This window comes from Odocoileus virginianus, chromosome 23, assembly GCF_023699985.2.
Source record: "Odocoileus virginianus isolate 20LAN1187 ecotype Illinois chromosome 23, Ovbor_1.2, whole genome shotgun sequence".
NCBI lineage: Eukaryota > Metazoa > Chordata > Mammalia > Artiodactyla > Cervidae > Odocoileus > Odocoileus virginianus.
In genome coordinates, this window is record NC_069696.1 from 37,254,772 (window position 1) to 37,271,237 (window position 16,466).

The following is a 16,466-nucleotide window of genomic DNA, read 5'->3' on the forward strand; positions in this document are numbered from 1 at the left end:
TATCTGAGGTGACTGATTTTTCTCCTGGCAATCTTGATTCTAGCTTGTGCTTCTTCCAGCCCAACATTTCTCATGATGTTCTCTGCATATAAGATAAATAAGCTGGGTGACAATATACAGCCTTGACATACTCCTTTCCAAACTTGGAACCAGTCTGTTCCATGTCCAGTTCTAACTGTTGCTTCCTGACCTGCATACAGATTTCTCAAGAGGCAGGTCAGGTGGTCTGATATTCCCATCTCTTTCAGAATTTTCCACATTTTATTGTGATCCACACAGTCAAAGGCTTTGACATAGGCAATAAAGCAAAAATAGATGTTTTTCTGGAATTCTCTTGCTTTTTTGATGATCCAGCGGATGTTGGCAATCTGATTTCTGGTTCCTCTGTCTTTTCTAAATCCAGCTTGAACATCTGGAAGTTCATTGTTCATGTACTGTTGAAGCCTGGCTTGGAGAATTTTGAGCATTACTTTACTAGCGTGTGAGATGAGTGCAATTATGTGGTAGTTTGAGCATTCTTTGACATTTCCTTTCTTTGGGATTGGAATGAAAACTGACCTTTTCCAGTCCTGTGGCCACTGCTGAGTTTTCCAAATATACTGGCACATTGAGTGCAGCACTTTCACAGCATCATCTTTCAGGATTTGAAATAGCTCAACTTGAATTCCATCACCTCCACTAGCTTTGTTCATAGTGATGCTTCCTAAGGCCCATTTGACTTCGCATTCCAGGTTGCCTGGCTCTAGGTGAGTGAACATACCATCATGATTATTGGGGTCATGAAGATCTTTTTTGTACAGTTCTTCTGTGTATTCTTCCCACCTCTTCTTAATATTTTCTGCTTGTCTTAGGTCCGTACCATTTCTCTCCTTTATTGTGCCCATCTTTGTATGAAATGTTCCTTTGGTATCTCTAATTTTCTTGAAGAGATCGCTAGTCTTTCCCATTCTATTGGTTTCCTCTATTTCTTTGCATTGATCACTGAAGAAGGCTTTCTTATCTCTCCTGCTATTCTTTGGAACTCTGCATTCAAATGGGTATATCTTTCCTTTTCTCCTTTGCTTTTCCCTTCTCTTCTTTTGATAGCCAATTGTAAGGCCTCCTCAGACAACATTTTGCTTTTTTGCATTTCTTCTTCTTGGGGATGCTCTCGATTCCTGTCTCCTGTACAGTGTCATGAAACTCCGTCCATAGTTCTCCAGGCACTGTCTATCAGATCTAATCCCTTGAATCTTTTTCTCACTTCCACTGTATAATCGTAAGGGATTTGATTTAGGTTATCCCTGAATGGTCTAGTGGTTTTCTCTACTTTCTTCAATTTAAGTTTGAATTTGGCAATAAGGAGTTCATGATCTGAGCCACAGTCAGCTCCCAGTCTTGTTTTTGCTGACTGTATAGAGCTTCTCCATCTTTGGCTGCAAGGAATATAATCAGTCTGATTTCGGTGTTGGCCATTTGGTGATGATGTCCATGTGTAGACTCATCTCTTGTGTTGTTGGAAGAGGGTGTTTGCTATGGCTAGTGCGTTCTCTTGGCAGAACTCTATGAGTCTTTGCCCTGCATCATTCTGTACTCCAAGGCCAAATTTGCCTGTTACTCCAGGTATCTCTCGATTCCCTACTTTTGTATTCGAGTCCCCTGTAATGAAAAGGACATCTTTTTTGGGTGTTAGTTCTAGAAGGTCTTATAGGTCTTCATAGAACTGTTCAACTTCAGCTTCTTCAGCATTAGTGGTCAGGGCATAGACTTGTATTACTGTGATATTGAATGGTTTGCCTTGGAAACAAACAGAGATCATTCTGTCATTTTTGAGACTGCATCCAAGTATTGCATTTCAGACTCTCTTGTTGATTATGAGGGCTACTCCATTTCTTCTAAGGGATTCTTGCCCACAGTAGTAGATGTAATGGTCATCTGAGTTAAATTCACCCATTCCAGTCCATTTTAGTTTGCTGATTCCTAAAGTGTCGATGTTCACTCTTGCCATCTTGCTGATTCCTACAATGTTATGTTCACTCTTGCCATCTCCTGCTTGACCACTTCCAATTTACCTTGATTCATGGACCTAATATTTCAGGTTCCTATGCAGTATTGCTCTTTACAGCATCAGCCTTTGCTTCTTTCACCAGTCACATCCACGCTGGGTGTTGTTTTTGCTTTGGCTCCATCTCTTCATTCTTTCTGGAGTTATTTCTCCACTGATCTCCAGTAGCGTATTGGGCACCTACCGACCTGGGGAGTTCCTCTTTCAGTGTCCTATCTTCTTGCCTTTTCATCCTGTTCACTGACAGTATTGCTGGGTGTGTGCTGTGTTTATCACGCTAAATCAAATGAGCCCTCTTCAGTTTCAGCAGAGAAACTGCCAGTCCTCACAGCCTGTCCCACCCTGGGAAAATCTTCACTGACTGAGCTGATAGAATAGGTGCAGCCTCAGGCCAGAAGCCTCGGTCAGAATCTTCACATTGACTGAACTGGTGGAGGAGTAGGTGCAGCCTCAGGCCCAAAAGCTCAGGTCAGAGCTTCCCTGGTGGCTCAGACAGAAGAGTCTGCCTGCAATATGGGAGACCCTGGTTTGATTCCTGGGTTGGTAAGATCTCCTGGAGAAAGAAATGGCAACCCACTCCAGTATTCTTGCCTGGAAAAATTCCATGGATGAAAGAGCCTGGAGGTCTACAGTCCATGAGGTTGCAACCAGTTGGACATGACTGAGTGACTAACACACGCAGGCCAGAAGGCCACAGATTCTTACTGTTCTTACCCAAAGTTCAGCAGTTTAAAAAACAAAAACAAAAAATTTTCAGATCGTTACATGCTTTTGGTCAGTTTCCAAAGTACTGAAATGATTGTTGTTGTTAAGTTTTATCCAGCTTTAAAGTTGCTTTTTAAAGGGGTGATTTTGCCAGCATTCTTATTATTCAGTTGTAGCCAAAAGTCCTGCCCTTTTCTTTAATGTCTCTTTTCTCTCATGATTAAGCAGTCACCTATCTCTCTGAACACTGGATCTTTCTTTGATCCTTTCACTAGCTCCTTTTGCTTATATTGAAATGTGGGCAGAATATGAGGGTTTTTGCCCTGCATAATCTTTCTTTCCACTCTCTCAGTGACGTCATAGCTTCTCAAGCCTTTAACCATAATGTCATACAGATGCTTATAGGGTCAGTTCAGTTCATTCTCTCAGTTGTGTCTGACTCTTTGCAACACCATGGACTGCAGCATGCCAGGCTTCCCTGTCTATCACCAACTCCCGGAGCTTGCTCAAACTCATGTCCAAGTAATACCATCCAACCATCTCATCCTTTGTCATCCCTTTTTCCTCCTGCCTTTAATTTTCCCAAGCATCAGGGTCTTTTCCATTGAGTCAGTTCTTCCCATCAGGTGGCCAAAGTATTGGAGGTTCAGCTTCAGCATCAGTCCTTCCAATGAATATTCTGGGTTGAGTTTCTTTAGGATTGACTGGTTGGATCTCCTTGCAGTTCAAGGGACTCTCAAGACTCTTCTCCAACACCATAGGTCAAAAGCATCAATTCTTTCGTGCTCAGCTTTCCTTATGGTCCAACTCTCACATCCATGCATGACTACTGGAAAAACCGTAGCTTTGAGTAGACGGATGAACCTTTGTCGGCAAAGTAATGTCTCAGCTTTTTAATATGCTGTGTAGGTTGGTCATAGCTTTTCTTCTAAGGAGCAGACGTCTTTTAATTTCATGATTGCAGTCACCATCTGCAGAGATTTTGGAGCCCAAAGAAGATTAAGTCTGTCACTGTTTCCGCTGTTTCCTCATCTATTTGCCATGAAGTGATGAGACCAGATGCCATGATCTTAATTTTTTGAGTTTTGAATTTTAAGCCAGCCTTTTCACTGTCTTCTTTCACTTTAATCGAGAGTCTCTTTAGTTCCTCCTTGTTTTCTGCCATAAAGGTGAGGTTGTCTGCATATCTGAGGTGATTGATGTTTCTCCTGGAAATCTTGATTCCAATTTGTGCTTCATCCAGCCTGGCATTTTGCATAACGTACTCTGCAGTTAAATCACTATCTGCCTAAATGGTCATTATTTCTAATTTAGTCCTTCATGCCTATACTCTAGTTACAAAATTCTGAGTGCTGGCTTCACAATTCTATATGAGCATCTTGTCATCAATACAAAGTCAACATGTTCAATTCCCGTCTTTAGCTTTCAAACATTTTTTCCACATAACATTTATACTTAGTGACCTTTGTGATTATGTGATTTGATTTATTACATAGCACCAATATTCTTTTATTCACCAGAATTTGATCATGGGACTTTATCTTTGCTTTATCATTTTTCCTCATTCTCTGTATGTGTTCATTAAACAATATATTCAAGGGACTTAACATGGAGCTTGTTGCATGTAAGTGCTCAATATGGTGATGGTGATAATGACTATTATTATTGTTTCATCAAGTATTAAAACTCTGAATCAGCAATATCTATCTTCTCCTCATTATAAGGAAAGTATGGAGTTGTGAAAGGAGTGGTAGATTGAGAATCAGCTAAGCTAGTTAAGATTCTAGTCTGCCACTTATAGTCACTTGACCTTAGAAAACTCCCCTAACTTTTCTGGACCAGTTTCCTCACATAAAATTTGGGGATCAGTAATACTTTCCTGGAGATATATGTGTGTACACATATATGTGTGTGTGTCCCCTAGACTTGCTGGAGAAAGTCAAATGGGATAACTAAACTTATAATAATTATCTTACAGGTTATTAAGGAGAGCCATTCACTCTCAGCTTCCATGCTAATTTCAGGCTGTTTTTACTTTTTTCTTGGTCTACAGTAACTTTCAAACTAGTTTCCCTACATGTTCCCAAAGCCACCTTACAATAGATTAATCTTAACAGATGTCATATCTAATGATATCACTCCTGTGCCTGAAAACCTGCATTAGATAAAGTAAATCTAAACCCAGCTTGACATTATTACACCAGATTACATTTTAGTTTCTTGTTTGCTTTGAATGAAAATATCATGTCTTATCTTAATATTGACACATTTTTTATCCTGCAGTGCCCTGGTCATGGTCATCAGTAAATATATTAAGGGGTTTCTGCTTTGTTTAATGTGAAGAGGAACACATCTTATTTTTCAAGTAATCTTTTTTCTCCCCTTCCACATTAATTGCTTACTGAAAGCATGTTCTATAGACTCAATTTTGCCAGAGCAAAGGAAATCTATTCAGAGTTTGGTTTCTAATGGAAAAGAATGCCATGACATAATGAAAAATTAAAATTTTATTATCTTGTCACCCTTCTCCATGTGGAGTCTTTTCAGTTCAAAGGAAATGACATTTATAGTAGCCTTATTATGGGATAGTTTCTGCTGAATCCATAGTCATTTAATATAGTTACTTAGTGAATCTCTTTAAATAGATGCTTCTTTTGAAAATCTCTGGAGTTATGATTTGATAGTGTGACCTGACAAGTGAAACAAGGGTTTCTTGTAATGACCAGTGAAAGTAGATGCTGTCAATCTGGAATTTTCTTGCTTAAAATTCTGCTTGATTTTTTTTTTTTCTGAGTAGATTGGTGGTCCTCAGAATTTAATGGAAAAAATTGGGGATGTTCTTAAATACATATGCCCAGGCTGTGGCCTCAAAACTGTGGTTTCATAGTTTGGAGTGGGGTTTAGGATTTCCATTTTTAACAGCATCCCAAGAATGTATCTAAGGCAGGTGTCAGGCAGGCCACACTTTGTAAAGAAACGCTGCCCTTCGTGAAAGTTCTGTTTTACCTTGAGTTTTTAGACTGGCTAACCTAATTTTTAAATCTTTCTTTAAAAACCTTTCTCATTACAGAAACAGAAGATCTGTGGGAGCTTGACTTTGCAGCATCACATGCTGGAACCCGTTCAGCGCATTCCCCGGTACGAGATGCTCCTTAAGGACTACCTAAGGAAATTGCCCCCTGATTCTCCGGACTGGAATGATGCTAAAAGTAAATCCCCCCTTCCATTATGTGCCAAGTAGCCTTGTGATTTCAAAGTGAAGTAGAAGCCACTTTGTAAAATATTGGTGCCAGAAAATAACCTCACTGGAAATTGTTATCAACACCTCAATTAGGCAAGCACTTTTTAGCCCAAATCATAGGCTTAGCGCAATGCAAATCACATTTCTCATGCTGGTTTCACATTAGTGATTAACTCTGAAATATAAAACTGTAGTCTTAGAGACATCTGGAATAGCAATACACAATTACCTTCTCACAGGAAGAATAAAACCATTCGGAATTACTAGTGCTGCTGGTTAATTAGGGGGGTAGATATATACCAAGAAAACTAAGATGACATTTACTATTTAAAAATAGCCTAAGCAAAGTGATTTCTATCTACCTTTTACTAAGATAGAAGAGAGAATAATGCTGTTTAGTGTCAGTTAGCATTTTCCCTAAGAAAACTTAATTCATGTTCTACTCATTATCTTTTTTTTTCATTAGGTCATAATAAAAGACTTTTTAGGACCTAAGTGTTTCAATAAGATATTTGTTTTCTTGTGTACTTTTGAAAAAATCAATTAACTGTGTAGAATGAAAATTTAACTTGGGTTGGTAATCAACATGTACTACAACTGCTACTAAAACCAGCAGAACTAGTGGTAGGATTGGAAGTTAGATTGCTATTGCTACTTCTCAGACTAGTCTCTTGGGCAGTAGCCCCAGCCCATCTTAACTTGTCTCCATCTACCTTGGATCCTATATGGAATGTACTGAGTTGCCCAAATCAGGATAGTTCTCTAAGATATAAATAAAAATTCCTTTTCATCTGTATTCAAAGACTTTGACTTCTGTTGAGGTACTTACATCAAAAGTGAGAAAGTCGGGATTATCTGATGGTCCAGTAGTTAAGAATTCACCTGCCAATGCAGGGGATACAGTTTTTAATCTCTTTTCTGGGAGGATTCCACATGCTGCAGAGCAACTAAGGCTATGCATCACAACTGTGGAGGCTGTGAGCCACAACTACTTAAAGCCCATGCACCGTAGAGCTTATGTTCCACAACAAGAGATGCCACAGAAGTGAGAAACCCATACACCACAACAAAGAGTAGCCCCTGATTGCTGGACTAGAGAAAGCCTACACACAAAACACCCAGGGCAGCCAAAAAATAATTAAATAAATAAAATTTTTAAAATAGGAAAAAAAACTGTGTGGTGAGAAGGGTAGGGGCTGGTGGTCCCCACTCCACCTCCCCGCTTTCCAAAATGAGAAAGTTGGCAACATAATAGGGTATTTTATTACTCTTTGATTTCCCATTACTACTTATACTAACATTCTAACGAAACACAAAAATACTTTTAGAAACCTAAAAGTAGAGGGGAAAGCAGCAAAAGTGCATTTTGTTCAGCAGTAGAACAAAGAAGACAGAAAAGTTGCTTCAGAATGATGAGGTGGTTGTGATACCAGAATTAACCCAACCAATATTCATAAGATAGAAAAGAAAGGAGGAGAGCAGGACATAATGGAGGATTGAGAGCATCCCTCAGGTTAACTCAGCAGGAAGCCTCAGCTTCCACCTTCAACCTCTCTTCACCAGTAGTCCTGAAGCTCCTACCTTGCCCATATCAAAGATCCTACCTTCCCCATTCCCATCTCTCACTACCACCTGCCCTAGCAACAAAACCTTCCATCGACATTGGCATCAGACAGTTCTATCTCACCTAGATTAGAACTGTGAATGTGTTTTCCCAGAGAAAACTGATTGCTATTTCACCATGTTTGCTATTTTGAAGATTCCTAATGAATTGAATGTACCTGTGAGTCTAGTCACTATGCTGCTGCTGCTGCTAAGTCGCTTCAGTCTTGTTTGACTCAGTGCTACCCCATAGACGGCAGCCCACCAGGCTCCCCTGTCCCTGGGATTCTCCAGGCAAGAACACTGGAGTGGGTTGCCATTTCCTTCTCCAATGCATGAAAGTGAAAAGTGAAAGTGAAGTCGCTCCGTCGTGTCCGATTCTTAGCGAGCCCATGGACTGCAGCCTACCAGGCTCCTCCATCCATGGGGCAGGCAAGAATACTGGAGTGGGTTGCCTTTGCCTTCTCCCTAGTCTCTATATATGACTTTTTGTGAGTAAATACCTTTCAAATTCCAAATCATCTGCTTACAAATGAACTTTGGAAGTATCCAGTTTATAAATGGAAATTGCCCTTGCTTTTACTGTGTGTCTTTGCTCTCAGATTCCTTATTAAACTATGTATTACTCAGCTATCTAGTAATATAGTAAGGACAATATACTTTACTTTTCTTTTTTCCTATTTAGAATCACTTGAAATTATATCTACAGCAGCAAGCCATTCTAATAGTGCAATAAGAAAAATGGTAAGTAGTTTTTAGAAGAAATGGGAATCTTTTAGTTAGATAATTGTTAATAATGTAATCTAATATTATCTACAGTTTTGGGCCAAAATGAATTGATACAAGTGAACAAAAAATATTTTTTATAAAATGTTTAGGACTATCTGGGATTATGCTCTTCCCTCTTCTCCCAGGTTTTAATTTGCTCTTAACTGATCTTTATACTTAAGTTTATGCTTAGTTCCAATCCTTTCTGAATTGTGTATATTTTAGCTGCAGTCATTGATTAAAGGCATTTAGGTGAAACCTCCTTATATTTGATCTTTCTGTGTTTTGTTTTAATTTCCTAGGAAAACCTAAAGAAACTCTTAGAGATTTATGAAATGTTGGGAGAAGAAGAAGACATTGTAAATCCTTCAAATGAATTAATAAAAGACGGACAGATCCTCAAACTAGCTGCTCGGAACACATCAGCACAAGAGCGCTACCTTTTCCTAGTGAGTTTTGTAGTATGAGGAAGTCACGTAAGAATACCTCATAACACTGTTTTATGTATCTTGAAAAAATAGGGTGCTTGCTTGCTCACCCAAGCAATTATTTCTTATCTGATTTAGTCAATACTGTCTGAATTCCACATCAGGAAAGGTCTGTAGTAACTGAAACTTGTTCTTTGAAGGACATAAATCTGTTTTTCAAGTATTTTTCTGTAATTTTTCAGTGTACTTATCATGAGTAATTTATTTCAGTAACACATAGTAAAGATAAATTTAACCTTTTCTTGAAGATCATAGGCATCAGTATACATGGGGATCACTATTTTAATTATTCTTGTTTAAAGAAATATATAGACAAATTTGCAAAACTTGTGCTTCAAATGTCTGTGTAAAAGTACATGAGTTTGCCACATAGTTCTTTTTCACTGTAGTCACTCCCTGTCCCTCTCTCAACTTCATGGAAATGACAGTTGGTCTAGAACTACCTGGAGAAGGGAATGGCAAACCACTTCAGTATTCCTGCCTTAAGAACCTCATGAACAGTATGAAAAGGCAAAAAGATATGACACTGAAAGATGAACTCCCCAGGTTAGTAAGTGCCCAATATGCTACTGGAGAACAGTGGATAAATAACTCCAGAAAGAATGAAGAGAGGGAGCCAAAGAAACAACACCCACCTGTGGATGTGACTGGTGATGGAAGTAAAGTCTGATGCTGGAAAGAGCAATATTGCATAGGAACCTGGAATGTTAGGTCCATGAATCAAGGTAAATGGGAAGTGGTCAAACAGGACAAGGCAGGACATTTTAGGAATCAGAGAATTAAAATGGACCAGAATGGGTGAATTTAGTTCAGATGACCATTATATCTGTTACTGGGGGGAAGAAATGGAGTAGCCCTCATAGTCAACCAAAGAGTCTGAAATGCAGTACTTGGATGCAATCTCAAAAATGACAGAATGATTTCTGTTCATTTCCAAGGCAAACCATTCAGTATCACAGTAATCCAAGTCTATGCCTCAACCACTAATGCCAAAGAAGTTGAAGTTGAACAGTTCTATGAAGACCTTCAATACCTTCTAGAACTAGTATCAAAAAAAGATGTCCTTTTCATCATAGGGGACTGGAATGCAAAAGCAGGTAGTTAGATATCTGGAGTAACAGGCAAGTTTGGCCTTGGAGTACAAAAAGAAGTAGAGCAAAGGCTAACAGTTTTGTCAAGAGAACACACTGGTCATACAAAACACCCTCTTCCAACAACATAAGAGAAGACTCTACACATGGATATCACCAGATGGCCAACACCGAAATCAGATTGATTATATTCTTTGCAGCCGAATATGGAGAAACTCTATACAGTCAGCAAACACAGGACCAGGAGCTGTCTGTGGCTGAGATCATGAATTCCTTATTGCAAAATTCAGACTGAAACTGAAGAAAGTAGGGAAAGCCACTAGACCATTTAGGTATGAGCTAAATCAAATCCCTTATGATTATACAGTGGAAGTGACAAATAGTTTCAAGGAATTAGATGTGATAGACAGAGTGCCTGAAGAATGATGGACAGAGGTTCATAACATTGTATAGGAGGCAGTGATTAAAACCATCACTGATTTTGCAAAAAAGCAAAATGTTTGTCTGAGGAGGCCTTACAAATAGCTGAGAAAAGAAGAGAAGGTAAAGGCAAAGGAGAAAAGGAAAGATATACCCATTTGAATGCAGAGTTTCAAAGAAAAGCAAGAAGAGATAAGAAAGCCTTCCTCGGTGATCAAGGCAAAGAAATAGAGGAAAATAATAGAATGGGAAAGACTAGAGACCTCTTCAAGTAATTTAGAGATATAACAGAACGTTTCATGCAATGATGGGCATAATCAAGGACAGAAGCAGTATGGATCTAACAGAAGCAGAAGATATTAAGAAGAGATGGCAAGAATACACAGGAGAACTATACAAAAAAGATCTTCATGACCCAGATAACCACAATGGTGTGATCACTCACCTAGAGTCAGACATCCTAGACTGGGGAAGTCCACTGAGCCTTAAAACACATCACTGCAAATAGAGCTAGTGGAGATGAGTGATGCAACTCTGACTTAGAATATTTGACTCAGGAATATTAGAGTTAACAGGGGAACATTTCACACAAAGTGAAAGTGAAAACCACTCTGTTGTGTCCAACTCTTTGCAACCCTATGGACTATACAGTCCATGGAATTCTCCAGGCCAGAATACTGGAGTGGGTAGCCTATCCCTTCTCCAGCGGGTCTTCCCCACCCAGGAATCTAACTGGAGTCTCCTGCATTGCAGGTGGATTCTTTACCTATTGAACTGTTAGGGAAGCATCTTCATACAGAGATGGGCACAATAAAAGACAGAAATGGTATGGATCTAACAGAAATATAAGATATTAAGAAGGGGTGATAAGAATACACAGAACTATAGGAAACGGTTCTTAGTGACCCAGATAACCATGATTGTGTGATCACTCACCTAGAGCCAGACATCTTGGAGTGTGAGTTCAAGTGGGCCTTAGAAAGCATCACTATGAACAAAGCTAGTGGAGGTGATGGAATTCCAGCTGAGCTATTTCATATCCTAAAAGATGATGCTGTGAAAGTGCTGTCCTCCATATGCCACTGAATTTGTAAAACTCAGCAGTGGCACAGGACTGGAAAAGGCCAGTTTTCATTCCAATCCCAAAAAAGGAAATGTCAAAGAGTATTCAAACTATCGCACAGTTGCACTCATCTCATATGCTAGCAAAGTAATGCTCAAAATTCTCCAAGCTAAGCTTCAACAGTACATGAACCAAGAACTTGCAGATGTTCAAGCTGGATTTAGAAAAGGCAGAGGAACCGGAGATCAAATTGCCAACATCTGTTGGATCATAGAAAAAGCAAGAAAATCCCAGAAAAACATCTACTTCTGCTTCATTGACTAAGCTAAAGCCTTTGACTCTGTGGATCACAATGAACTTTGGAAAATTCTTCAATAGATGGGAATAACAGACCACCTTACCTCCCTCCTGAGAAATCTGTGTATAGGTCAAGAAGCAACAGTTAGAACCTGGCATGGAAAACATACTGGTTCCAAGTTTGGAAAGGAGTACATGAAGGCTGCTTACATTGTCACCCTGCTTATTTAACTTACATGGATAGTGCATCATTACAAAATGCTGGGCTGGATGCAGCACAAGCTGGAATTGAGATTACTAGGAGAAATATCTGTCATCTCAGATATGCAGATGACACCATGCTTGTGGCAGAAAGCAAAGAGGAACTGAAAAAGCTCTTGATGAAGGTGAAAGAGGAAAGTGAAAAGGCTGGCTTAAAACTCAGCATTAAAAAAATGAAGATCATGGCATCCAGTCCCATCACTTCATAGCAAAAAAGTGAGGAAACAGTAACAGACTTCATTTTTCTGGGCTCCAAAATCTCTGCAGATGGTGACTGCAGCCATGAAATTAAAAGACACTTGCCCTTTGGAAGAAAAGCTATGACCCACCTAGACAGCATATTAATACTTTGCCAACAAAGATCCATCTAGTCAAAGCTATGGTTTTTCCAGTAGTCATGTATGGATGTGAGAGTTGGACCATAAAGCTGAGCACCAAAGAATTGATGCTTTTCAAATGTGGTGTTGGACAAGACTCTTGAGAGTCCCTTGGACTTAAGGTGATCAAACCAGTCACTTCTACAGGAAATCATTCCTGAATATCATTGGAAGGACGATGCTAAAGCTGAAGCTCCAATTCTTTGGCCACCTCATGGGAAGAACTGACTCATTGGAAAAACCCTGATGCTGGGAAAGATTGAAGGCAAGAGGAGAAGGGGATGACAGAAGATGAGATGGTTGGATGGCATCACTGACTTGATGTACATGAGTTTCAGCAAGCTCTGGTAGTTGGTGATGGATAGGAATGTAGTACTACCCATGCAGTAGTCCATGGGTTCGCAGTGAGTCACACAACTGAGCAACAGTTTTGAACTGAACTAGGACTTACTGAAAATAAGAGCTCTTCTTGGGGCATCCAGGTCTTTATTTTTAGTCTTTATTATTTCCAGTCCCTTTCTATATCTAATGATCAATAATAATCATAACAGCTAACAATGTTAATAATAAGCTAACCTTGAATAATTGAATAATAGCTCAGTGAATTTTAGCTATTTCTATTATTGTTATTATAGGCAAAGAAGCAGAGTGACATTGATAAAGAGGCTGCCCTGTAACTGTCACATGACACATTCTCAGGATGTTATTCATGTCTGACTTTTCTGCTGCATGGCAGTCATATCACCAGCCTTAGTATGAGTTGTATGGACTAGAGGATTCTGTTGTCTGATTGCAGCTTCCCTTCAAAGACAAATTTATAGGAACTAACTGTCATGCAGAGGGTGTTCATGATATCTCTCATTTTTAAAAAAGAACATTTGGTCACCAGGTGATCGAACATTTCTAGTTCAAGTTTATAAAACTCAAGAAAATTGAAAACATGTCCACACAAAATTTGTACATGAATGTTCTTAGCAAAATTATTTATTATAGCCCCAAAGTGGAAACAACCTAAATGTTCATCAACTGATGAGTAGATAAACAATTTGGTATACCTATTCACTGGAATATTATATGGCAGTAAAAAGTAATAAAATACTAACATATGCTATGTGGATAAACTTTGAAACATCGTGTAAGTGAACAAAGCCACTTACAAAAAGGCCACACTGTATGATATGATTTCATTTATATAAAATGTCTAGAATATTACTTACTACTTATAGGAAGTAAGTAGTGGTAGCCTTGGGCTGGTGGGGAGAGGAAATAGGCACAGGATTTCTGTTTAGAGTTATGAAATGTTCTGAAATTAGTAGTGATGGTTACACAATTAACAACTATATAAAATCCATGAATTAAACATTTTAAAAGCATTTTTTGAATTATATCTTATAACTTATAATTTTTATAGATAGTTTCCAAATTACCTATAAAAAAATCTTCATTTGGGCTCAAAAGAAGAACTTCACCTTTCAGAGGTTTTATAGAGACCTAAATGTAAATCAGGGACTTGTAATGTTTTATTAGGGTTCGGAGATCTATTTACTTAGAAATATAGGTTTTGTTACTCAGATATGGTGAAGCCAACACATCAAGAGATGATTGCCATTGAAAAGATAGTTATAATCACAGATCCCAAAAGGTGGGAGAATGCCACACCAAGGGCTTCGTGAAAAAGCACCAGGGTTGGTCAGAAGGCAGAGGGAGCAAGCAGAACATGTGGGCAAGAACTTTTAGTTTGGTTTCTGCAAGAAGGAATAGGCAAAACAGGGAAAACATGCTTAGAATTTACTGGTTTAATCATTTCATTAGGCTGTGAGGCACAGGGACCGTCGCCTGGTACCTAGCCTTAGGGTTCTTGGAGAAGGGGAACACTGGCCCAGAGTATGAAAACTCAGTGGGGAAGGTGGCTGGGGTGTGGACTCTGCACCTGTTAGATTTATACTTGCACGTGAGTCCCTCTCTGTCTCAGAACTAAGTAGTCCTGAGAGGGGGCATCACTTCATGGCAGATAGATGGGGAAACAGTGAAAACAGTGGCTGACTTTATTTTTCTGGGCTCCAAAATCACTGCAGATGGTGATTGCAGCCATTAAATTAAAAGACGCTTACTCCTTGGAGGGAAAGTTATGACCAACCTAGACAGCATATTAAAAAGCAGAGACATTACTTTGCGAACAGAGGTCCATCTAGTCAAGGCTATGGTTTTTCCACTGGTCATGTATGGATGTGAGAGTTGGACTGTGAAGAAAGCTGAGCACAGAAGAATTGATGCTTTTGAACTGTGGTGTTGGTGAAGACTCTTGAGAGTCCCTTGGACTGCAAGGAGATCCAACCAGTCCATCCTAAAGGCAATCAGTCCTGGGTGTTCATTGGAAGAACTGATGCTGAAGCTGAAACTCCAAGCTGTTCGGAGAACAGATGGCAAAGGGCCTTGAGGGGATACAGCAGTAGTGACTTTGAGGAAAGTACCTGAAAGTACCTATCTTGTTCCAGTTATTATAAGTTATCAAACATATCATTCTCCTTTCAGGAGAATGAAGTCCTACAGTAGAAATTTTAGGAAAGCCTTATCCATCTTTTGAAGACCATCTTAGAAGCATTTTCTATGATGTTCATTCTTTCAGTCCTCCCCCTCTAGTACTGCACTTGTCATAGAATCTCTCTTCTCTGCAGCACACGTTTATTCCCATGGAGTATCTTACTTTTCTTATATGCAGAAACTTCAGAAGTACCTTTTTATTTTCCTTTCTCTCTAGACATAAAATGAGGGCTAGTTTTCTATTTATTATTCTGAAGATGTTACATTCGTAAATCTGAAAAGCCAAATTTATATTTAAAATTTGATTTCGGCTTTCAAATGATCATCATGTGTTTTCATTGTTTTGTTGCCTCCACATTATTCTTTTCATGTTAATGAAAAGGGCACTCTGTTGAGTAAGTATACAATCACATCTGACATCTGAAAGTTAAAAAAAACACACTAAATTCTCCCATAGAATAAGAGATTTTACTTATTCTTGGCTCTTTGGAGTTCTAGTCCTTATTTCCTTGTAGCTTTTGACCAAGTTATTATATATATATATACTGTATAATATATATATATATATATACACATACATACATATGTGTATATATGTACATATATTTTTCTCTTGACTAATTTAAAACTTTGAATATAGACCAGGCACTGGAAATTTTCTCCAACAGTATATTTTTACCTTCTAAAGCAAACTTTAGTGAAGTGTCATGAGTGGGACATAAAATTGAATTGTTTCAGTCAGATAATATATTTTAAGAGAATTGAAAGAATGAAGGAACACTGGAGATTAAGTAGGTGAAAGCCCCCCTGCTCTTCTAATAAAGTTGAGATTTTCTTCTAGGTTTTGACAGAGTCTAGCTCTTCTAGATTGGAGAAGGAAATGGCAACCCACTCCAGCATTCTTGCCTGGAGAATCCCAGGGACGGGGGAGCCTGGCGGGCTGCCGTCTATGGGGTCGCACAGAGTCGGATACGACTGAAGCGACAGCAGCAGCAGCAGCAGCTCTTCTAGAGCTTGCCAGCCAGAGAGTGCTTTGTCAGTAACTACTTCTGAGCTATGGGCATGGAATAAAAAGGATCTCTTTCACTGAAAGGGAAAGTCAATCTACTTGGTCCTACAGTTGTTGTAACTTCCTCTTTTAGTCCTAGCAAAAACCCAGAGAAGGTGATGGTGGCTTTTGCCATAGGAGCAAGATTTCACAGAGGCAACAGGTGCACCTGCACCTCTAAGTAGAAGAAGAAGGGTATTTATTAGGTATGTTGTAACCTGAGTTTATATAAGATTAATATATAGTATTGACAATTTAGAATGTGAAGTCCCACAGAGGAAGAATAGGGAAAATATAATCCTGAAAGCATGAAAGGGAAAGAGAAGCACATCATTGTAAGACAGTCTGTCATGTTTTGTGAGCATAACTGCCAAAAGCAAATGCTCAGAACTTCCATATTCATGGGCTTGTGTTTCTATAAGAGGATAAGACTTTGTCGAACTTTATACAGCAAATTTGAGTGTGTGTATCTCATAACTCAGAAATTTCATTCCATAACATTACATTTGTCACTCAGTTT

General features: G+C 39.0%; 1 protein-coding gene across 3 annotated transcripts in view; it reads left to right on the forward strand.

Moving 5' to 3' along the window:
• FGD4 (FYVE, RhoGEF and PH domain containing 4) overlaps positions 1-16,466 on the forward strand; it is a 238,296-nt gene that overhangs the window by 193,514 nt on the left and 28,316 nt on the right. For all 3 annotated transcript variants that reach the window (XM_020911005.2, XM_070453910.1, XM_070453909.1), the window contains exons 8-10: positions 5,820-5,958; positions 8,278-8,336; positions 8,663-8,809. In XM_020911005.2, coding sequence (XP_020766664.2) covers positions 5,820-5,958; positions 8,278-8,336; positions 8,663-8,809 — 345 coding nt within the window. The remainder of the gene's footprint in view (positions 1-5,819; positions 5,959-8,277; positions 8,337-8,662; positions 8,810-16,466) is intronic.